At 38.7% G+C, this 24,800-nt stretch overlaps 1 protein-coding gene across 1 annotated transcript; it reads right to left on the bottom strand.

Moving 5' to 3' along the window:
- Nucleotides 1-667: 667 nt before the first annotated feature.
- Nucleotides 668-16,675, bottom strand: LOC149022407 (N2,N2-dimethylguanosine tRNA methyltransferase). Its single transcript, XM_089150524.1, is given in 7 exon segments — nucleotides 668-1,005; nucleotides 1,955-2,017; nucleotides 2,146-2,376; nucleotides 2,653-2,752; nucleotides 2,834-3,034; nucleotides 16,001-16,632; nucleotides 16,634-16,675. Coding segments are annotated over 7 exon segments (1,374 nt in total). The 3' UTR covers nucleotides 668-900.
- Nucleotides 16,676-24,800: the final 8,125 nt, after the last annotated feature.

The raw sequence follows: 24,800 nt of genomic DNA, 5'->3' as shown, positions 1-24,800 counted from the left end.
GTAAAGCAAGGCAAGCCCACAGTGAATAATTGGAATACAATGGAGGGTCCAGTACTCCAGTTTATCCCGCCTCAAGCTCAGTCATTTCACGCCCAGCCCAACTTTCAACCAGGACTGCCCTGGCTCAAGTGGTCAAAGTTAATTGTGATTATGCTCATGTGAAGTTGTTGGGAAAAAAACAAAGACCTACTCCCATCCCATACCCTCAATAGCCAGTGCGTTGACTACTCAGTCGGAAGCAACAACGACCAACATATCACTAAACCTAAAAGATCATTACTGACCAACACACGATCATAATCGCTGGTTGATCCCAAAACTAATCAGGCATATATACGTATGGGAATCCAATCTATTGACTTCCAAGTTTTCTTGAGACACTGCTATTCAAATTCATTTAAATCCGAATGCTTAACTCCCAAGTTGTGTTGATGTCGATTTGACTTGGTTATTGCCACTCCTAAGTGCTATGGATCATTTTTGCACTACCCAAAACACGTAGACCATGTTAGAAGATGCAACAAACATGTAATCTCCAATTAAGTAGAGGTATGAAATGATTCTCCACCCCCCCCCCCCCCCACTTTTCCCCCACAAAAAACACCCCAAAAAAAAAAAAGAAGCACGCACACACATACCCTTTGGGGGGGGGGGGGGGGGGGCAGCAATGAATGGATGTTAGTTTGTCTTGTAAATGAGAGATAATGGAAAGCTCAAATGTGCAACCTATCTCAAGCTTTGGATCTCCAATCCTCTGAATCTGTCAAGCCAAACCATTCTCCTTGGCACCACATTTTGTTTCATGGTGGCTTTACACAAGGTGATTGTTCAGCAACAAACGCATTTGGCAGTCAGCAGAGACTGGAACTGTTTTGCTTCAGTCAACAATTGACATGCACATTATCCATTTTGAAGTTCTCTCGCTATTTGAATGCACGTTGTCAAGGGACAATTAGTTTTGATAGAACTGGGGGCAATGTGTGACCTACTAACAGCATATCCCTCCTGCAACAAAATAAAAGGCACAAAAAGTCATATGAGTTGTATATCTGCAGTATTGACTCTGGAATGTTCGGTGTCGCTCAGCAATGAAAATGAATAAAATAAATGCATTTGAGGGTTTTTTTTTTTCTTTTTCCTGTGTGTGTGTAGCTAGAGGTGTAACAAATGCCCAAACTAGCAAATTTGATCTGGCATCTGCATGCTAAGAGCAGCAAATGTTGATCAGCCTTCCTTAGTCGCGTCAAACCCAGTTTTGCCATAGTGTCAACCTAAGAACTGAAGAAACAAGAAAGAAGAAGAAGAAGCCTTGTCCAAACAAATGGAGTCGCCAACATGGATTCCAGCCTTCCAATCAGCTTTGAGGTCATACTAGATACAAGGCCTAAGCTATGCATATCCTTTATCACCACTTCTCTTAAGGTTATCTTAGGTCCACCCTAATTCTTTCAATCTGGATTAAATGGCTTCTCCATATAAGGGCATTTATATGCCTCCATTGAACATGAACATGCCACCTCAAACAACTTTAGCTTATCAATTATTGGAGGCACTCCCGCACCAAGTCTAATATAATCATTCATTATCTTATCCTTCCTAGTTTTGCTACCCATCCATCTTAGCATCCTGATTTCTACTACATGAGTTTATCTAAATGATGTTGCTTAATAGTTCAACACTCTGCACCATACATCACAACTGGTCGTACAACCGTCCTATAAAAATTTTCTTTGAGTTTTAAAGTAACACGTCAATTACACAAGACCCCAAACGCACCTCTCCACTTCATCCATCCTATATTAATTCTTTGGGAAACTAAAGAGACAAACATTCTGAAAAATATTGTCTTTTGAATCAATGAATGAATTAATTATTTTAATGACAGTATCAAATTTTCAATGCCCTTAAACAACACAAAGCTGTTCTTATATTTTCCAAGGGGTTCAAAAGATACCTTCTGCAGTGCACTCATCAAGGTGCTGATAGATGGAGTGTCCATTTTACCACGACGTCCTATCTACAAGATTGAGGATAAGAAAGTACGTACATCAAACAGATCATATAATCTAACAACCGCGTAAAACAGTAACAGAAAAAAATTAGCTATATGCATGTTATAAAACAAGGATGAAATGATAAACATACCTCATCAAGTTTGATGAACCCAAATGGTAATTTGGGATCACTTTCATTGATCATCTGTTTCAAAAGCTTCTCCAAATCTGTGTCTCTGTCTTTTTTCTTGGTAGTGAAAGTTGTGCCCTTATCACTTGTCCATTTCCATTTTGCAGCTAAATTTAACATTTCAGTCACATAGTCACCATTATGAAGAGGTCCGGTCCAAAGTGGGCCAGATACAACCACAGAAGGAGAAGCCTGAAGATGTCCAACAACTTAGATAAACATCAAAGCAGAACATGATGTTTTAAGAGGAACAAGATCTGCTTCAAAATATCTCATGAACCAATTGGCTAATCCCAGAAAATGGAAAAATTATAACACCAAAAGAATATATAAAAATAAGATTTTGAATGTATATAACACCTTGTCCCTGATTCCCCAAATATGATCCCCATTGATCAGACATAATTTTTCTCTGCTAAGTCATTATGCTTAAATACTTCACAAGACAAAAAAAGGCAGAAACCAAACCTTTCCATTATTGCATGGACAAGAAATATGCCCAAGTTCATCCCATGAACACGATTTTGAATTACCACATTGAGTGCAGTAGCTGATGAAACCATAATGCCTGTCAAAAGCAGAAAAGCATCATTTCACAATTCCAGAAATATAAACATCTGCAGAGACCCAGATGTACAACAAATCTTACCTGTTTTCTGGAAGCCTTTCACGGGTTACATGGAGCATGACTCTGAAAACAGGTCCATGGTAGGAATAGTAAGAGAAAAGTGGAGAAACATGGTACCCCAAGACAGCAGCATCCCGTAGTACCCCACCTATAAGCATTCGTAAACCAACCTCGTTCGAATATGGCATAGGGCGAACGTATGCTCCATACGAAGTCAGTGAACTAGAAGGTGAAAAAATTACAAATACCTCAGTACGAAGTTCAAAGAAAAAACAAATTTCAAAGGCCACAAGGGAAATTTTCCAAATGAGAATTCTTTTATCCTTGACATTTCTCTGCCTTTTGACCAGTGGTTACCTTCTTCCTTTCTTTTTTCTGTTTTTGGGTTTAGTAATGTCTCTGTCTGATATTCACACACACCGCCCCCCCCCCCCCCAAAAAAAAAAAAAAAAAAAAAGTCTGTCCAAAGACAGTGAGGTGTTTTGGTTACTACAGTATGTCAAAGCTATCACATTCAAATTCTGTGCTGCTAATTGTTGCCTCTTCCCCATCTAGTGTATGCTTATTGTAGGATCAGGTAATTGATCTTAAATCCATACTCAATAGGAATGACTAAACCCCGTGAAGAAGCAAGACATAAACTAGGCCAGAGAACATCTTCCCCATCTAGTATTTTCTTATTGAATGATCGGGTGAGTGATCCTAAATTCATAGTCAAAAGGAAGGACTAAACCCTATTCCTTCTTCCCAATCTTAGAAGGAAATTTTGACAATTTCGACCGAAATGCCTGTATTTTTGAAAACCGAAACAAAATTCCAATTATTTCGGAAAAGTTACAGTTTTCGACCGAAATTTCCGAGACTTCGACCATCTCGACCAAAATTTCAACCATTTCAACATTCCAATTTGTTTTTCCTAAATTTTTGTTGATTTATATCCCATTTTCACCTTATTTCCACGACCCCTTTGCCTTCAAGCACCTCTTTTGCTCATCTTTTGCCTCCAAACACCTCTTAAGCCACAATAGCTACAAAAGAAAATCCAACACCAATAGAATGTAAAGCATGAGCCATACCCAACAATTTCAAACTTCCCTAGGTCTATGATCTATTATTGTGTTTTGTTAAAACTTTTTTTTTTTTTAATATTTGCTACCCTTTTTCTTATTTTATGATTTTAATAATTATTTTCTAAATTATGTATTTTTAAAAAAAAATACATATGTATATATGATATATGGGCTTCAACATAATATATGTGAGACCATGGTAGAAGATCTTGCACTCAAGCGAGATCTCGGTCAAGATATGCAATTTTTTGGCATCAACTCGGTGGCCCATCTTAGTGGGTTTTAAGGTCCCAATTGGTCTAGAACTTGGTATTTAACCTATTTAAGGCCTTTTGAACACATTGGTGGCTTTGGATTTGTTAGAAAACAACCCTAAATATGATTTCTAAGTCTACCCATAGTGTGAAACCGAAATGTCGTAGGATTAGGGAATGCAAGGTTATACAACATATAATAAGAGCAGTTATAAGCGAAAATCCAATTGAAATCCGCAAAAGAAATTCACTAAGTATGTGATAAGCATGCATTTTTTTATTATTTATTTGATTTATTTTCCCATACTCAGTTAATTAGAAGATAGCTAATTGACTATCTTAGTGCCTTTTTCAAGAATAAGGTGATTTTGGTTATTACAAATAATATGGAGCAAAGTTGACAAATATATTAGATATTGGTGGATTTTAATCAAATTAAAATCAAGGATTCAATATTGCTACCCAAGAATCATGAATGTTGAGATTTAATTTAATTAATGCAAGGTGAGTACGAATCTTAGTCATATGTTTATAATTAAAGTGATGAACCTTTTTCTTCTTCTTCTTCTTCTTCTTCTTCTTCTTCTTCTTCTTCTTCTTTTTTTTTGCTTGGGGGGGGGGGGGGATAAACTGCATTCATTGAGAAGGCCCAAAAGGCAATTACATTGAGATCAGTGGATACTTGATCTATGTAGTTAAAATGATGAAGAAAGAGATGTTTTAAGGGATGATTACATCTTAAACTGAAATGTCCTACACCACTCCTTCCGCACACCCTAATACCTTTCATCCACCACTGAACATATTTGTCCAGTACATTCTTCTTGTCTTCATCACTGCTTGCTAAGAATATCGCTGCTAAATGTCTCTTTTCCATTAAGAATTATTTTACATCCCATCTCCTTTGGAAATCAAGACCAGGTATCACAACAATGGTTGCTACCACTTATTTTGAAAGAGCTTGAACAAGCAGGTCTGCAGTAACTAGCTCACTTAATGATTTGGCTATTGATTTCAATAGACTTGAGACTTTCTCAGCTGCTCCCTTCTTCTTGTTGGAACTTTCACTTGTAGCACTAGATTGTGGCCCACCTCAATGACTAGACCTTTGTTGATCAGGAGTTCATTTTAATTCCCATCTCATCATTCAATTTCATGTTTATAATATATGCATGACGCAACAGGGTTGGGCCCCCTAAAATTGGGCCCAAAAACCAGAACCCAAAACAAGAGCACTTCAAGCTGGCCAAATATCCTAGGGGTATTTTTTGGTCATTTTCCAAGCCCCCTTCTTGGGGCTGAATATGGGTCTTGATAGAAATCCCTCAATTTAAGGGTCAAGGATCTACCTTTATTTTTCTGTTTGAGTGAGTAACTTAAGAGTTATAGTCCTTTTAAGTTAGTGTTGAGTTGTCAGGGTAGGGTTTCCTAATTTTAGGAACCTTATCCTAAAGTAGTTTTATTTTCAATCAAATCCTATTTTAGTAAGTACTTGGATCCCAATTTGGAAGGGATACATTAGTTGAGTCTAGGATGGTTTGTGGAGGCTATAAATAGCCTAGTCTTTCATGTAATTTTTCAATTTTGATTATTGAATGAATTTATTTGAGAAATTGGCTTTGGTACACTCATGGGACCACTTGGGTACCCTGCAGTTGGAATGGTGCTTTTGTTTCATCATCTCAAGGCTGCCATCTTCTTCTCCAAGCATTCAAGCTTAGATCTCAGCAAGTTTCTTCATCCACAAGTAAGTTAAGAAGCATGAACCCCTTCCCTGCAGTTTCAGCCCATTTCTACCCCTTCCCCCACCACCATGGCCTTTCTATTTCCCTTCCCCTTCCCTGCGACACAGCAGGCTTCCCTCCCCTAGTTCCCTTTAATCCCCAGCCCCTTTGGATCCCATTTACCCTTCCCTAGTGTCACCCTAACCCCTAGAGATATACCTAACAGCTACTGCCCAATCAACCCTAATTTTACAGTTTCCTGAAAATTCTGCAACTCATCTTCCCCAGTCGAGTTCTGCAGAATTTTTACCCAACTGTAGCTCAACATAGTTCAGACCTAAACCCCATTCCCCAGCCATTGTTTGGATCCAAAAACCACCCCAAAACCCTACAGCTTGATCAAATTCCCTTGTTGGACTTTCCTGGGCTAACCCTAATTTAGGGGGATTACCTAGAAACCGTAACCTTAGCCCTCAGGTTTCATCAGTGGTATCAAAGCGAAGGTTTCCAACAGCCTATAATCCTTGTAGATGAAGCAGACTAGCAGTAAGCATGAAAGACTTGACTAAAGACTACTACCAGTCCCATCATCGCATCCATAGAGGGATACGGCAGTCACAGAGACTTCCAGAAATGTACAAACTATAGACATATGATGGCATCAAAGACCTCCAAGTCTTCTATGAGTGGTTACATGATCAAGACAAGTACTTTGAGAGAGATTATTATTCAAAGAATTATAAGATGAGGTTTGCACAAAGACACCTAGTGGAATATGCTCGTGAACGATGGAATCACAAAAGGGAGCAACTATGGTATGAAGGTACTGAACCAAACACTTCAAGAACGATGTCAGAAGCTTTGAGCCAATTATTCTTCCCTCAAGAACATCAAACTAGGCAACAGAAGCTCACTAAATCTAATGGAAGAAGCCAAGAGGATTGGTACAGAAGAGCACACAATAGGGATGACCACATCAGCCACAACAGTCAGAGTACTGACCATATGAGGGGGATAGAAATAATTCAACACCTAGAGCAGATTTGGAAGACCCATCAAGATCTGGTTGCACAAATGACTGATATGAACACCAGGGTTACAAACCTTGAACAAGTCAGTAAGTGCACTCAAAGGAGGGGAGTTGTTGACCTCAACAATAAGCCACTAGTTCTTAAAGAAGAGGTTCCAGACAAAGCCCAAACAGAGGAGGACCTAGCCCATAATGCTAAGATCCTAGCAACCAAAGAAGTTAAGGCACCCACTCCACCAAGGGTGACAGACACCAGGACCATACAAGCACCTCCCCCACATGGAATGGGACCTCCCTTGAGTCTCTTATTCCTTGGTGAAGATGCTACACACTCTCTCGTGGCGATAGCTACAGTCAAGATAAAGATGTTTACAAAGAAAGGTTCCTAAAGCAAGGCAATCACCTCCATCCTTCCTTCTAAAGCTCCTAACACTCAGGCCCCTATAATTGAAGATTACATTACCATTAGTCCAAGTCCACCGAGGTACTGTCAAAGAAAGATGCAAGCAGCCATGCATCTATTACTTCCTCCTCACTGCAAGATGAGAGGACAAGTCCACTTGCAAGCCCTCCAGAGAGTTGACCCAAAAGCCCATGACAAGCACATTCATCAGAAGATGAATGATTTCAAGAAGGGGAGAGCTTAAGTAACCAAGGTTGGGCCCCTTAAAATTGGGCCCAAAAACCAGACCCAAAAAAAGGCACTTCAAGCTGGCCGAATATCCCAGGGGTATTTTGGTCATTCCAAGCCCCCTCTTGGGGCTGAATATGGGTCTTGATAGAATCCCCTTGATCAAAGGGTTAGAGAATTACCTTTATTTTTCTGCTTTAACCAGTAGTTTAAAAGTTACAATCCTTTTAAGTCAGTGTTAAATTATTAGGATAGGGTTCCTTAATTTTAGGAACCTTATCTTAAAGTAGTTCTATTTTTAATCAAGTCCTATTTTAGTAAGTATTTGGATACCAATTTGGTAGGGATTCATTAACTGAATCTAGGATGGTTTGTGGAGGCTATAATAGCCTAGTCTTTCATGTAACTTTTCAATTTTGAATATTGAATGAATTGATTTGAGAAATTGGCTTTGGTAAACTCACGGGATCCCCTTGGGTACCCTGCGGCTGGAATAGTGCTTTTGTTTCTTCAACTCAAGGCTGCCATCTTATTCTCCAAGCATTCAACCTCAGATCTCAGCAAGTTTCTTCATCCACAAGTAAGTTAAGAAGCCCCAACCCCTTCCCCTGCAGTTTCAGCCCATCCCTACAATTTCCCCCACCACTGCAGCCTGTCCCTTTCCCTTCCCCTTCCCCTTCCCTGCAACACAGCAAGCTTGCCTCCCCTAGTTCCCCTCAATACCCAGCCCCTTTGGATCTTGTTTACCCTTCCCTAGTGTAGCCCTAACCCTACAGAACATCCCTAACAGCTACTGCCCAATCAGCCTTAATTTCACAGTTTTCTGAAAATTCTGCAACTCCTCTCCCCAATCGAGTTCTGCAGAATTTTTACCAAACCCTAGCTCAACCTAGTTCAGACCTAAACCCCTTTCCCAGCCTTCGTTTGCATCCCAAAACCACCCAAAACCCTTTGGCTTGATCAAACTCCTTTGCTGGGCTTTCCTGGGCTAACCCTAATTTAGGGGGATTACCTAGAAACCCTAACCCTACTCCTCGGGTTTCATCACCGCATCTTCTATGGCTATGTCAGTTGGGTGAGAAGCACGATTACCTGTTGCAATATCATTGCCAAACCATACAACCTCAAAATGAATCGGAAGGACACGACATCCCAGCCAATCTCTCTCTCCCCCTCTCTCTCTCTCTCTCTAATTGAATAAACTTCATATGGTCAATACCTTAAGTGAAAATCAAAATGGTGGGCTCCATCATATCTCGATTCAATAGTGTTCCATCCTATGCCACTACACTTTCGCAAATCATTCAGTGCTTTAAGTTTTAGTCTCCAAACTCAATAATGATTTTTACATTGTCATGGTTCATAGTTTGTTCCAAACTTGGCATTCATCTTACTCACAATATCAGTAATGTAGTACTGTATTTGATCGATCAAAACAATGGCCAAATAAAACCTTTCACAGGGAATCAAGTTCAGATTTGATAGATTTAAGATGAAACAGAATTTAGATGTGAAAGAGGGCTAAAACTAGAGTGGTATTATAAGGATAATAGCAATACAATACAGGCTGAATAGATCTTCAAAACAGGGGCAAAACTATGATGAAGAAATTGAAAAGACAATATGAGAGAATTGAGAATAACAATGTAACACCCGAGCTTCACACCGCAAGGTGGATCGATTGGATCAAACACCAACCTACCTTGATCAAACACAAGGATTCTCCATAGAGAAGGAATGCTAACAAATTTGATTTCAATTGATGAGTTGTCTATTCACCTCTTACATAAGTCTCTTTATATAGCATTTTCTAAAGAGACATAAACATTAATGGTAACATCCAACCACTATCTAACACCACCTACCTATTAATAACTCAAGTACTACCTAACTTTTGACAAAAGAAAACTCCTTTGACAATGAGTTCTTTTATTTTCAAACCACAACCCCTTTATTGACTTTTCAAAAACTAGACTTGGGCTTAGGTCTGGACTATGAAGTTCAACATATGTGGGCTAACTATAACCCACTAAAACAATCCTAGCCTATGAAAGCCATGGGCTGATTCAGGTGATAGCTTTAAGCCTTTAATAGGCCTAACCCAATGGGCTTTTTCTTTCTTAAATATGGCTTTAATTCTACATCAACTCTCCCCGGCTTGAAAACATTCGTCTCCGACGAAGAAATGAATGACATGTAACATTCATACAAATCGGGATTGAGTTTCTTGAAATCATCAGCATGAATCCAAGCACTATCATGTCATGGACAATCCTTCCATTTGACGAGGAAAGCATGGTATCCAGTGCCACGACGAGTGGTTTTGTAAGAGTCGTCCAAAACCTCTTCAATGATGTCAATGATTGGTGGCTTGAGTTGGGGCAGCCTTAACATTTGTTCAATGTCTCCATCATCAGAGTGGTGTCCTACATAAAGATGTAAGTCAGCCTCGTTGAAGACATTGCTTATGTTCATTTCCTCTAGTAGCTCGAGTACATAAGCATTTGGTCCAATGCATTTCAGCACCTTATATGGACCCCTCTTCTTTGGATGGAGTTTGTTGTTGACCCCATGTTGGAACCTTTCTCGGTTGACACAAACCATCACCATGTCTCCCAGTTGAAACTCCACATATCGTCGATGACGATCTACTATAGCCTTCTAGACATCATTGCTGAGAACTATTCTTCGGCGAACATCAGCATGTATCTCTGTGATATGGCGCAGAAACTCGTCAACCTCAATACTCACGCGTGCATATGGTGGTAGTGGAATGAGGTCTATAGGCTGTCGGGGTTGAACTCCAAGTAGGATCTCAAAAGGAGTACGACCTGTCATACAATTAACTGAGCTATTGTAAGCAAACTCAGCTATGTCAAGTATGGACGGCCATGTCTTCTCATAGTCACGAACCAAACACCTCAGTAAGTTTCCCAAGCTTCGATTAACCACCTCTGTCTGCCCATCAGTTTGTGGATGGAATGCGCTTGAAAATTGTAACTTTGTGTTAGTTTTCAGCCACAATGTCTTCCAAAAGTAGCTCATGAACTTGACGTCATGATCTGAGACAATGCTAATTGGTAGCCCATATAGTCATACAACCTCCTTAAAGAATATTTTTGCAATGTGAGATGCATCAAAGGTCTTGCAACATGGTATAAAGTGAGCCATCTTTGAGAATCGGTCAACCACAACCATGATGGAGTCGTATCGCTCTTTTGTTGAGGGTAGCCCAAGTACAAAATCCATACTAATATCAATCCAAGGTGCATAAGGAACTGGTAATGGTGAGTACAGACCTGTATTTTGCTTGGTTCCCTTGGCTAGCTGACAGACTATGCATCTCTTGATTACATGATCAACATCCTTTACAATATGAGTCCAATAATACCGATCGATAATTTGTATGATAGTCTTATCCCTGCCGAAATGACCTCCCAAACCTTTGCCATGCAACTCCCGTATGATGTGATGTCATAAGGAGGAATTTGGAATGCATAACCAAGTTCCCAAAAACAAATGCTAATCATAAAGTGAGTATTTATGATGCTACCTGCCTTGCTGTAACTCCTTGTATGGCATGTTGAAATCTTCGTCAGATGCGTACTCATCACATATCTGATCAATGCTAACTGCATGTGCTGAGAATGTGCTAAAAGTAAGTACTTTTCGGCTCAATGCATCAACCACTGTATTCTCCTTTCCTGCTTTATACTTCATTACGAACACAAACTCTTATAGATAAGCAACCCATTTAGCGTGCCAGTTGCTAATTGACTTTTGTGAATGTAAATACTTGAGGGCCTTACGATCAGTATAGAGAATGAACTCTTTGCCTATGAGATAATGTCTACAATGGCATAACACCTGGACAACAACATAGAGCTTTAGATTATATGTCGAATAGCGTCACTTGGCATCATTGAGTTTCTTGCTACAAAAAGCGATAGGGTGCCCTCCTTGCATCAATACACCTCCTAGACCAATATGTGAGGCCTCCGTTGCTACCTTAAATATACGGTCAAAATCTAACAGGTGAAGTATTGGAGCCTCTGTCATCTTTTGCTTGATAAGATGAAAGGCTTTGGTTGCCGCTGCTATCCACTTGAACTCACATTTGCCTTGCTTCAAACACTTCGTAATAGGTGCCATGGCTGCACTAAAGTTCCAAATGAATCTCCTGTAAAACGATGCAAGTCCATGAAAACTACGAACCTTAGTGATTGTTTGGTGTAGCCCAATCTGTTATACTTTTTATCTTCTCTGAATCAGCTTCAACCCCTTGTGATGAGACAATAAAACCAAGGAACACAACCTTTGGCAGCATAAAGGAGCATTTCTTGAGATTGATGTATAGCTTCTCATGGCAAAGCACTCTCAAGACTTGCCGTAGATGATCGATGTGATCGTCTGGATGCTTGTTGTAGATTAATATATCATCAAAGTATAAGACCAAAAATCAACCAATAAAAGGACGGAGTACTTGTGTCATCACCCTTATGAATGTACTAGGTGCATTTGTTAGACCAAAAGGCATGACTTTCCATTCGAATAGTCCATCCTTGGTCTTTAAGGCAATCTTCCACTCATCTCCAGGCCGAATACGAATATGATGATGGCCACTTCTAAGATCCAATTTAAAAAAAGATCTTAGCTCCGAATAGCATGTCTAACATGTCATCAAGCCGTGGTATAGGAAACCTATACTTGACTGTAATCTTGTTGATTGCTCTACTTTCCACACACATGCGCCCTAAGCCATCCTTCTTTGGAGTCAGTAATGCTGATACATCACATGGACTTAAGCTCTCCTAAATGAATCCTTTATGTAGCAACTCATTTACCTGTCTTTTGAGTTGATTGTGCTCTATTGGGCTAAGGTGATAAGCCGGTAGGTTTGGTAACACCGAACCCGGTACCAAATCAATGGCATGTTGAATATCGCGCATAAGAGGTAGCTCATTAGGCAAGTCATCAAGAACCACATCAGAAAAATCATAAAGTAACTCTTTGATGGGTGGAGAGAATGCCACCTTAGGTGGAGGCATGACTTCCCTTGTAACAATAGCCAATACCAGCCCTATATCATGGCTAGTGTGAATGAACTCCTTATGAGGAACAACCAACAACTTCTTTTGCGGTATGGACAACAACTTTTGTGCTTCATTGGTCCCCTTTGGTTGGTCCTTAAGGACCTCCCCTGACACATTTCAACTGGGAAATTGACTAGGTGGAGTCTAGTGTGAAGTCCTTTGAACTTGAATACACACTGGTTTTTCTTCCCCTCGACCATAACATCATTATCATACATCCATTGTCGACCAAACAAAACATCAGTAAGATGCATAGGGATTACATTACACCATACCTCTTCCTCATATCGATGGAGCTTTAGTGTTACAGAACACTGTTGATTTACCTCCAGAGTATTCCCATTCAGCAAGAATACCCGATATGGTTGAAGGTGCTTCTCCACCTTCAAGTTTGCTTTCTTCGCAAAGGTATCTGAAGTAACGTTGACGCAGCTCCCATTGTCAACTATCACCAAAGTGGTATTATCTTCGGACTTTATACGGCTATAGAAGATAAAATTGCGCCGCCAATCCTCTCCTTTGGTTTCAGCCACCAGGATGCAGCTTACTATATGAATGCCAAAACATCACCTCTATTAGCATCATCCTCATCATATGCAGCTCCCTTATAATCGCCATCATCGAGCAGGTATGGGAGTAGATCAGAATCTTCTTCCTCTGCCGACTTTTCTATCTCAGCAACAACATTAATCTTTTGACAGTGTGGGCAATATTTAGCATAATGTCCAACCTCTTGATAGTGAAAACATTGTGCTTGGCTGCCACTAGTCATAGGAGCCTTGCTCTTATTTTGTCGGAAGGAAATGTGGGTTGAGTAGGGGTTTTTGTTGTAGGTTTTGGTGCTGGAAAATTTCGCCTCACCTCCCTGGCTTGGTATCCAAACCTTTTGTTGTTGGATGCCAATAATTCTTCTGCGCGTAGGGCCTTTTTAAACAATCTCGCACGTTCTCTACATCCACAACGCCAATGGCCCTATTGATTTCAGACCGTAAACCCAATCTAAAACGTGACAAGATTTGGATCTCCCTCTCTCGAATTCCTGTACGAGAAGAAAGAGAGTTAATTGTTCCATATATTCTACAACTAACAAGTTCCCTTAACGAAGAGAATTTAACTTGTCTTGTAGTCGCAATCGAAAAGTAGATGACAAGTACTTTTCTCTCAGTTCTTCCTTTATTTCCTCCCATGTAGTAGGAGCCCTACCACGATCTTCCAATTCATATTCATGAGATCTCCACCATTCACATGTAGCTCCAACTAGCTTGGTACGTGCTAACTTCATCTTTTGTACCTCCGATAGTTCATACCAATCAAAATAGTCATCCAACGCTGCCAACCAATCAAAAAAGACTTGAGGGTCATGCTTACCCGAGTATTCTTTGAGTTCAAGATTAACCCTGTGAGAGTCACCAATATGCCTATTGAATATAGGTTGTTCTCCAGCGAAATAACTTTGTAGGTGTTCCTCAAAAGTTGGTTGCACAATTGGAATCCTTTGGGGTCCTCTCCCCATATTTCTCAAAGTAGAAAAATTAGCTACAGAATGAACTAAATGGGATTCTTCACCAAGTGAAGGATGAGGAGCATGAGTAGAGGCAACAACTTTGGCCTCCATTTTTGAGAACCTCTCGTCCATTTGCTTCTGGTTCCCAATGATTTGGTTGCTCAGTTGTTAAACCATCTCCATCATTGCCGCCATAGGATTAGTTGGACTGGATGGTCCAAAATTTTCACTCCATGTCATGGCTCTGATACCAAATAATGTAATATTGTATTTGATTGATCAAAACAGTGGCCAAATAGGACCTTTCACAGGGAATCAAGTTCAGATTTGATAGACTTAAGATGATACAGAATTTAGATGTGAAAGAGGGCTGAAACTAGAGTGGTATTATAAGGATAATAGCATAACAATACATGTTGACTAGAGCTTCAAAACAAGGGTAGAACTATGATGAAGAAATCGAAAGGACAATATGAGGGAATTGAGAATAACAATGTAACACCCGGGCTTCACACCGCAAGGTGGATTGATTGGATCGAACACCAACCTACCTTGATCAAACACGAGGATTCTCCATAGAAAATAAATGCTAAGAAAGCAATTTGATTTCAATTGATGAGTTGTCTTTTCACCTCTTACATAAGTCTCTTTATATAGCATTCTAAAAAGACATAAACATTAATGGTAACATCCAACCACTAACTAATAGCACCTACCGAATAATAACTCAACTACTACCTAACTCTTGACAAAAGATAACTCCTTTGACAATAAGTTTTTTTATTTTCAAACCACAGCCCCTTTTATTGACTTTTCAAAAACTAGACTTGGGCTTAGGTCTGGACTATGAAGTTCAACATATGTGGGTTAACTTTAACCCACTAAAGCAATCCTAGCCTATGAAAGCCATGGGCTGATTCAGGTGATAGCTTTAGTGATGGGCCTAACCCAATGGGTTTTTTCTTTCTTAAATATGTCTTTAATTCTGCATCAATTAGTCCATTGCATGTCAATCTACTATGCTCTTTCTTCCTTCATCCTTCAAAATCTCATTTGAACCCTCCTTTTTGTATTTCGTCAGTTGCCGAACTTGTTGTTATTTGCTAGAATGATTTCCTTTGATTTCATCGGTGTGTTGCTGGAGTTCTAGTTCTAATCAGTTTGAAGCTAATCAATAAGTTAGTCATTTCTGAAGGAAGAAAGAGTATGGTAGGTCAACATACCAATGGAGTGATACTGCAAGTATGATAAACCATAGGTTTAGAGAAAATTTTGAACTGCTATATTCTAAAAATAATTATCAAGTTTGGAGATTAAGAATTAGAGCACTGAATCAACCAAAGTGGGAGAAGGACGTTCTTGATGCCATTAAGTAGCTACATCTAGGTGGAGATTTATACTCACTCATATAATAAACTACCATTAGCTTTTAATTTATTTAAAAATGCGTAAGCTTTAAGTATAATTTGTGATATAGTTTAACCATAACCCTTTTAGACTCAAATCCCTATTCAAACTTTACTTGTTGCTAACATGGAGATATTAGTCTTTCAACTGAAAAAAAAAAAAACATACAAAATAAACAGGCTCAAAGTAATGGAATTCATTAACATAAGGTATCCAAACAGTTTTCTGAACTAGTTCAGGATGGAAACATTTTACAAATTCAGGATAACCAAACAGCTTTTCAGGATGAATCACTTCACAGGATCAGGATACCCAAACGGTTAACTTTAATGAACTATGATTCTATAGATAAAGATTCCATGGATTTGAAATCCGAATCAATGCCATCATTCATGGAATTAAGTAACAAAACGCATACAAAGCTAACCAAACAAAAACAGAAAATGGAAGGGCTTAAAGAGCAACAAACAATTACTTGTAGGGCTGATGACCACCTGAAGAGTATCCATCCGTCGAAGTAACATAAAGCAAACCATCGATCTTCAAGCAATTGAAAGCTGACCGGAAGAAACAAGAATCACTTCCAAACGAGTCAATATCAATGAGGTCAAAGAAATCCCTCTGAAGAAAGCACTCCGCCATAACTCGATTTGCATCGAAATGAGTCACCACCCATCTCCTCTGATCCCTTTCTAAGACCCCAACTTCTCGAGATAAATTCGAAAAGATGGTCCCACGGTACTCTTCATTTGCATCGTTTGCCCACACAAAATCAGCTTCAGCTTGAACAAGATATCGCAGAGACCGGATTCCACATCCACACATCGCATCAAGAACTCGAAGACTACCTTTTGATTTCTTGTAAACAGAAGCTGCGAGGATTCCGAGGTCACGGCCAATTGCACTCTCATGGCGGAAGAAAGAACCGCCAGGTTCAAATTCGAGACCCCTTTCCGCTTGACACTTGGGTTTGGAATCTCCATTGGTTTCAGATTCCAAAACTTGTGAACTCGAATTTTGAAGGGAAAGGAATCGAAAGGAGGATTTTCCAGGGTTAACAAGATTATTGGATTGAGGTGGAACTTGAGGAGTGCAGGAGTAGAAGGGATGGCAGGGATAACGCTGCTGCAACCGAACATGGTGATATCATGGCGGGAGAGAGCGTTTTCTTGAGGGGGTAGTTTTGCTATTTGATGATTTTGGTGTGTCTCGGATTCGTCGGTTACTACCTCTGACCCGACCCGGCCCAGTTAATCGTATGGAGAATTTTTTTTTTTTTTTTTTTTTTTTTTCAAAATGAAATTTTGACATGTACTTACCAGGAAGGCCTGCTACATATAAAAGAAGTATTAGTCATCATCAACTGTACCAAACCGTTGGACTTATTATTAACTGTAATATGTAAACAGGGGCAGTATGGCCATTTTACATGTAATAGGATAGTTATGTCTTATTATTTTGTTTTAAGGGTAGGACGGTAATTGCACTTGGTTATCTCATGTATGTATTGGGGTTTAGGGATTTCATTCTCATTCACGATCAAACCTCTCTCTCTCCTCACTCTCTCTCATTTTCGGTTCTCTGGAGTTCTTGTTGATTCTGTATGCAAGAAGCTTGGATTGATTGTTGTTCCTTGGGCTCTTGGCTGCTCGTTGCTCTGCGGTGCATCAGCTGCTGCTGTTGGAGCGTGGAAGTACTCTTGTGTATGCTTTCGGTTGGGCGCTCGAAGGAAGATAGAAGCTGGTTTCATCTGTGGTTTCAGGTGTGATTGTTCCTGGTCTTGGTTTTATCTTTCTTGTCCTTTGTATAGGTTATTGTCACTGCTCTAAGGCTGTAATCATTCTCTGTGATTTGAAGATTGCATGAGCTTGGTGAGAGCTCATCTCTTCTTGGATGTGGTCCGCCGTACCGTGTGTTGTATTTTAATTCTTTCTTCTTTACTGTTCTTGGTGTTATCCGCTGCGTAATGGTTAGAATTCCTAACATGAACACTTCACAATTATCCAACAAGATTTTTATTAAAATTATAAGAAATGAAATTGTACTACAATTGAGGTTTGAAGATTCTTGGTTGAAATAGAGAACTCAATGTTGCAATTGAACGAACCACCAACGAATGAGGTTGAATCATATTATGGAACTCTCAAGAATTCCACACAAACTCTACCATAAAAAAATAGCAAGAAGTCCCCAAGAAGACTTGCGCATCAAGTAACTCACACCAAGGCAACCCAATCAAACTCAAAGATCCTCCCCAAAGTTTTATCTCAACCTCAATGCCTCAACAATTGGTTTCCATCATAAATATAAACTCTTATAATAAGGCGTTTGAATATTCAAGAGTTATAACTTAGTAAAATTCTTATAGCTTCTCCATATAAAGCCATGTATAACTCGGTTATAGAAATATAGAAAAATATAACAACATTTTTTACCATGGACGTAGGTTGGAAACATCAACCAAACCACATAAAACCTCAAGTGTCACTCTCTCTCTCTTTTTTTTTCTAGCCGTCCTCTCTCTCTCATGTTCTCCTAATTCACATACGATATCAACATCTTAACAAATCACAATTTGAGTACTCCTTTTAAGGTAATTGATGCACTTTGCTACCAAGGATTCTTCCGCACTACCACCTTCAAGATAAATTAATTTCCAACTGAAAAATGTAGCAGTCCTTCTAATCCCTATCAAAGGAGTCAAAAGTTATAAACCAAAATAAACTCAAGAGAGACAAGAAACTTTGCAAGAAAGTAAGTAAATAAAAAGGCAAGTGTGTGTTGTGTTGTGTAGCATGCAAGGATGAGGTTGGGTTTATATAGGCCAACCACACCTTGTACCCCATGAGTCCATGTGATAATGAATTGGACCATTGAATTGTATTAACCCACCTCCCTCTCAAAAGGGAGAATCAATAGCCTTGTCCATTCTCCACTAATGGAGAGTAAATCACCTCAGAATGAAAAAGGTATTATCGGCGACCCTTTTTTCCCTACAGTTACAAAAAATTGTTGCCAAAAATCATATTTGCCCGTGGTCTTTAATGTGAAATGCATATTGTAGGTATGTAGGTGCTCAAGTCAAGGGCAGTTTAGACCTTTTATATGTTATGTATTCATATGTCTTATGTAGTTGTTGTAAGGTATTTTTGTCATTTCTTTGGTTCGTATATAAACCCCATGTTCAAGTTTAGGGTTTATGCAATCAGCTTTATTTTCTCATTTCTTGTTTTGGGTTACGGTGGTTCTCTGCTACTACTCTGGTTCTAGGGTTCTCAAACCCTTGTTGCACTCTTGTTCAATGGTGGTTTGCTATTGGATCTAGCATGGATGCAGCATGGTTCTTCAGGTTTTTATCAACCTAGGTGAGATCGTTCCTCCACAGGGTATTCTTGGTTGTAATACCTAGGGTTTGGTTTCGGCCTTGGTGTGTTGTTGTTTTTAAGAGTGTGTGAGCAGTATTATAGTCTTGTAACTCTTCTTCTCACTAATTTGGTTAGTGTATGGTGCCTTGAGTCCAGAAGGCTCATCATTGGACGTAGGTCATTTGACTAAACCAAGTAAATCTCTTGTCTATGTGTTGTGAGTGATATATCCACTACATTCTTTGAATTAATCTTAACCTATTGATATCAAGCTTGTTTATCTTTCACATATCTGGTATGAATGCTTATTATATACCTTTGATTCTTTCTGTCGAGTGTTTCTAAGATTGTTTGTTGCATATTCTTGGAGTTTCCGGCTCTCTCTCTCTCTCTCTCTTTCCAGTTGTGAAAAGCACCAATTTTTGAGACCCGATTCAATTAGGGTTTATTCAATTGATGATTCCTCTTGGGTTTTGAAAGTAAAACCTAACTATTTGGCTTCTATTTGTTGAGTATTACATTAATTAATGATTTCAAGGTTTGGTTTTATAAAACCCTAAATTGTTTCTTGATTACTCTTCTTCTATTATATGAAATTGTTCTATAATATAGGGCTTTTGTTTCTAATGAGACCTGAGAGTGAAATTGATTGTCTGATTAGCTTTATAATTTGTTTATGATATTATAAGTAGTCCTGTTGTTGTTCAATCTTGTGTTTGGTTGTTAATTATTGACTGATTGGTTAATCTATTCTTACTCATTCATAACATTAAATTGAATATTGAGTATACTTTGATTTCCTCTTTATTTCTAAGTCATGGCCCTCACTTGGTATGAGCTTAAAAAGTTTAATGGTAAGAATCATTTTATGGTCTAGAAAAATAGGATGCATGACATCCTTGTGCATAATCATTGTTACAAGGCCTTGAATGGTACAAATGCACTACCCTCTGACATGATTGATGAAGTAAATGAAGATGTGATGGATTCATGCTACACAAGACTAATTATGCACTTAGGTGATAGTGTGATGAGGAGAATAAGGAATTGTAATATAGCTATAAATGTTTGGCTTAAACTTGAACAATTATACATGACCCCTCCCTACCAAATGTTAATTTGCTAAAAGAACTATTATTTAATTTTAAAATGAATCCTTCTAAATCCCCGTCTAATAATGTAGAAGATTTCTCTAAGTTGTCTTGTGATTTCGCTGACTTAGATGAAGAACTCTCTAACAATATACTTATTGTCCTCTTGTTAAATTCCTTACTTGAAATGCATGCTAGTGTAAAGAATGTTATTAAATATGGTACCAAATTAATGACTCTTGATGATGTAATGGAGGCTCTTAAAATTAGGGATATAGAAGTAAATTTTGAAAAAAAAAAAAACTAAAACTATAGGTGAGGGGCTTTATGGGAATTTTGAAAATAAAAACTTTGATAATAAAAGGAAATTTAGTAATAAGAAAATGAAGAAATTTGTAAGAAATAACAACAACAACAATAGCACAAACAATTATAAATAATTAGAATAATAATAACAATAAAACCAAAACCAAAATTTGTTATTATTGTAAAAAAGAAGGGCATAGTAGGAAGAACTGTTGGGAGACACAAAAGAAATAAAAGGACAATAGTGATGAGAGAAGTGAGGCTACAAATGTGGCTGAAGTGATGCACTAATGATTTCCTCACTAAGTGACCTAAATAATTGGATCCTAGATTTAGGTTGTACCTTCTATATGACCCTTAGGAGAGTGTGATTTATGTCCTTTAAACCCATTAAGGGTATTAAGGTGTGATGAGGAATGAACATGCATATGAGGTTGAAGGTCTAGGGTCCACTAAGCTTAGATTAGATGATAGGAATGCTAGGGATTTGTAGCAAATTAAACGTGTGCCTTGGTTAAGGAGAAACCCGTTGTCCTTGAGTCAATTGGATTCAAGAGGTTTCTATTTCCATTCTAAAGAGGGGCATTTTAGAGTCATGAAATAATGTCATTTTAACTACTGAGTTGAAAAATGATATTTTTTTTCCTTCAATGGGAGTGTTGTTCCCGTTGTTAGTGATGGCCTAAGTAAGGTGGAGTTATGGTATAGGAGACTAGGTCATATAAGTAGCAAGGGCCTAGGGCATTTATGTAAAAGTGGTCATTTAGATGTTAAGAGATTTGCCTTTAAATTTATGTGATATATGTGCCATGGATAAACTTCGTAAACCAAAATTTATATATTCCACTTATAAGGCATCACACACATTTAAATATATATATTCAGATTTGTGGGGCTCACCAAATGTGCCCCCATCCCCCTTGGGTGTCCAATATTTTCTGTCTATAATAGATGATTACTCTAGGAAAACATGGTTGTATTTTCTTGGGGATAAGTTTCTAGAATGGAAAGTGATGATTGAGAATCAAACTAAGATGAATAAAAAAAATTAGGACTAATAATGGACTTGAATTTTGTAGTGATAAATTTCTTGAACTTTTGTAAGGATTATATGATTACTACGCATAGGACATGCGCTTACACCCCCAAACAAAATGTGGTGGCTGAAAAGTTGAATAGGACCATTATGGATAGAATTAGGTGTATGTTGATTAAGTCTAGCTTAGGGAGGAGGTTTTAGGCTAAAGTTGCTTGTACAACTCACTATATAATTAATGATCCTCTAATTCAACTATAAGCTTTGAAACACCCAAAGTAGTAGGTGGTCTACGGGGTGAGTGTGATTATAGTACATTGAGACCCTTTGGGTGTGTTCCCTATGTCCATTAAAGTAAAGGTAAATTAAAGCCAAGGGGTAGGAAGTGATTTTTCTTTGATTATCCTCTAAGATTTAAAAGAGTATAAATTATGGTGTCTTGAGGATAAGAAGGTAATTATAGTAGCGATGTTAAGTTTAATGAGCTTGAGTTTGTTAAGTCTAGGTTCTCAAATAGGGAACCCATTATCTAAGACCTTTATGATAGTTGCATTGAGGTGGAGTTTGAGGATAGGCCTAGTCTTGACTAATCCTATAGAGTTGGCCTTACTATTTAGAGCCATCTAGTGAATCCTTAAAAGTCAAACAAGAGCTGCTGATGAAGGTCCCCTAGACAACTATATGTTGGCTAAAGATAAGGTCAAAAGAGAGATTAGGTAGCCTTCTAGGTTTTCGAATGTGAGTGAGAATGTTGGTTCAGATTCAGATCGATTTCCTATTGTAGATTGATTGGCTGAAAATGAAGGTGTCGTCATTGTTGGCAGTTTAAGTGGGATGATTGAGATGATATAAGAAATTCAAATCAAGTATAACAATGGGTTCAAATGAAAGCCTAATATTGAAACTGGTTCAAACCATGATTTATCTCTTATTGGCTTTGATATTGTATAGCAACAACACATGGAACTAAGTTGGGAGGATTTTAGGGATTCGAAATCGTTCTTCTAAAAAGAAAAGAAAGGTTCAATGGTTGTGTTCTATTGCAGAAAAACAGAGAGAGAAAAGGAAAATGCAGCTGCAAGATTTTGAAATAGTTCTCTTCATTTGCTAAAGCAGAGAGAGTGAGAGAGAAAGAAGGAGAAAATGGGAACAAGCTGCTCGAAATCTGCGTTCTGAAGAAAAAAGAGGAAGAAGAAGATTCTTCTATTGAGGATTCAGAGATTGGGTCTTCTACTACTGAACAAAGGAGAGAGTAAAAAAGAAAAGAAGAAGAAGAAGATGCTACTTCAAGAAATTTGTAGTCGTTTCTTCAAAACTTTCCATTGCTGAAAATTTGAGAGAGAACAGAGAGATGAAAAAAAAAAGAAGGAGAACAAGATGTTGTAGCTTGCACTTTTAAGAAGAATAAAAAAGATGTTGGCAACCTATGTTTTAAGAAGAAGAAATCAAAAAGGGCATGCTACTATTCTGTGATTGAAGGGGGGCAAAAAAGGAGGAAGAAGAAAAGGTATGTTGCTGCTCTATGGTTGAAAAAAGAGGACGAAGAAATGGATGTTGTTGCAATATTGTGTTCAAGTAGAAAAAAATGTTGTCATCCTACGATTCAAAAAGGAAAAAAGAAAGATGTGAAATCCCCATGATCCAAACCCGGAAATCCATATTGTAGGACCGAAAAACCCGGGATGCAGGTAAAAGGCAACTGTAGGCCATCCAGATTGAGACCATTGGATTGGAGTCCGAACCAATGGAAGTGGATGATAATGATGTTGAGTTGAAAGTATTGTTGGAATTTTGAAGGAGATCTGACTCGGACATTGACGAGCTTGGTAGATGGATCAAGTGTTCCTTGATGACACATGTAAAAGGTCCCAAGATTAGGTAAGACCATTCTTGAGTATGGTATAGGAGCTAGGGCAAGGCCAAGGGTTGTCGAAGCCTTGAGTTTGCTCTTGGAACTATGTTCTAGAGGTGGGTCAATTGGCTTGGTCTCCCTAGGTGACTAGCCTGGTTCCGGGAGAAAAAGGACACAATTGAAAAATGAGATTTTTAAGGCCCTATATAATGTGTTTTCATCCTAAAATGTGTCATTATGATCCATAGCCATCAGAGGACATTAGAACATGTCAAAGAGTGCTTCGCGAAGGTGAAGGACAATGTGGAGATCTTCAAAAAGACTTTATGTGTGAAATCCAGCCCAAACCCTAGCTTGGACTAGGGCTGCAACTGGGCCGGGCTTTTGCAATCCCAAGCCCAGCCCTATTTGTTCTAATTTGAGCCCATTCCGGCATTGGCCCTAGTTCAGGGCCAATGATTATTGTCCCTGGCCCTAAGCCCTACAGGGCCAAGCCAAGCCCATTCCCGCCCTAATTGGCCCTAATTGGGTCGGGTCGGGATGGGTTGGCCCTGATTGGCCCTAACCCTGATTGGCCCTGATTGGTCCCTGCCCTGGCCCTGATTGGCCTTGGCCCTAATTGGCCTTGTCCCTAGTCTTAATTGGCCATATCTTTGGTCCTAAATATCAAATGTAAGACAAGTAGCAATACAATAATCAAGAAATCATGGGGAAAAGCACGGAAAGGGGGTGGGGGAAGAGAGAGCAGACAACTCGCTTTTCAGAAACTAAAACAACACCATTCTATAATTCCAAATAATGCATGAATTCTAATGTCGTACATCTGTTTATAAAACAGAAAAGAAAAAGGACAAAATAGAAGTCCAACTAACCTAACTTTTCCCTTGACTCATAAAAGTAGTAATAAAATAAACAACTTAAATGGATATATAACTCCTCATGTATGTAAAAAGTCTTAACTCAAAATGAACCTTATTTTCTCCAAACTAAAGCCCTTGCAAAAAGGATATTTGTTCACAACATAACTTAATAACTAATAGCTAATAGGTTCCCAGTACTAATTTAACTCCCTAAATAAAATACTAATTTTGTGCACCCACTTTGGACCTAAATTTTAGGCCTTATAATTGAGCCAATTTACAAATAAAAGCACTTGAAACAGAAGGCCCATAACCATACACCATCATAACAGAGCTAAAATAAAAGAGCAAACCACATCCAATGGTTATGATCAGGCTCTTGCATTAGTTACCTTGGCCCCTGATACCTTGTTGGTGTGCCTCTACTATTGTAGAGGTATGCAGCCTATAGAAGCCATTCTTATACCTTTGTGTTGAGAAGAGGTGCAAGGGCAAGGCGGTGGGAAGGGAAGGAACTTAGCACACATTGGATTGGGCAATCAATAAATTTTAAAATAGGCACAAGGCTCAGTCCAGGCTCAATGTGCTTAAAATATTACCCCAAATGTGGGCTAGCTTGATTTGCACCCCTATCTTACGCTACTGTGGTTTGGGAATAATGTACAACAAAGCCAGCTCTCAGATTTAGCATATGACACAGAAAAGTATCATTTGTCCCTGTTGAGTTATCCTCTTGCAAGTAGTGTGAAACCTAGCCCTAACCTT

This window comes from Hakea prostrata, chromosome 3 (genome assembly GCF_041222555.1).
Source record: "Hakea prostrata isolate BN-2017 chromosome 3, UWA_Hpros_2, whole genome shotgun sequence".
Lineage (NCBI taxonomy): Eukaryota > Viridiplantae > Streptophyta > Magnoliopsida > Proteales > Proteaceae > Hakea > Hakea prostrata.
Note: the sequence above shows the minus strand (reverse complement) of the source record. Positions and strands in the feature narration are given on the sequence as shown.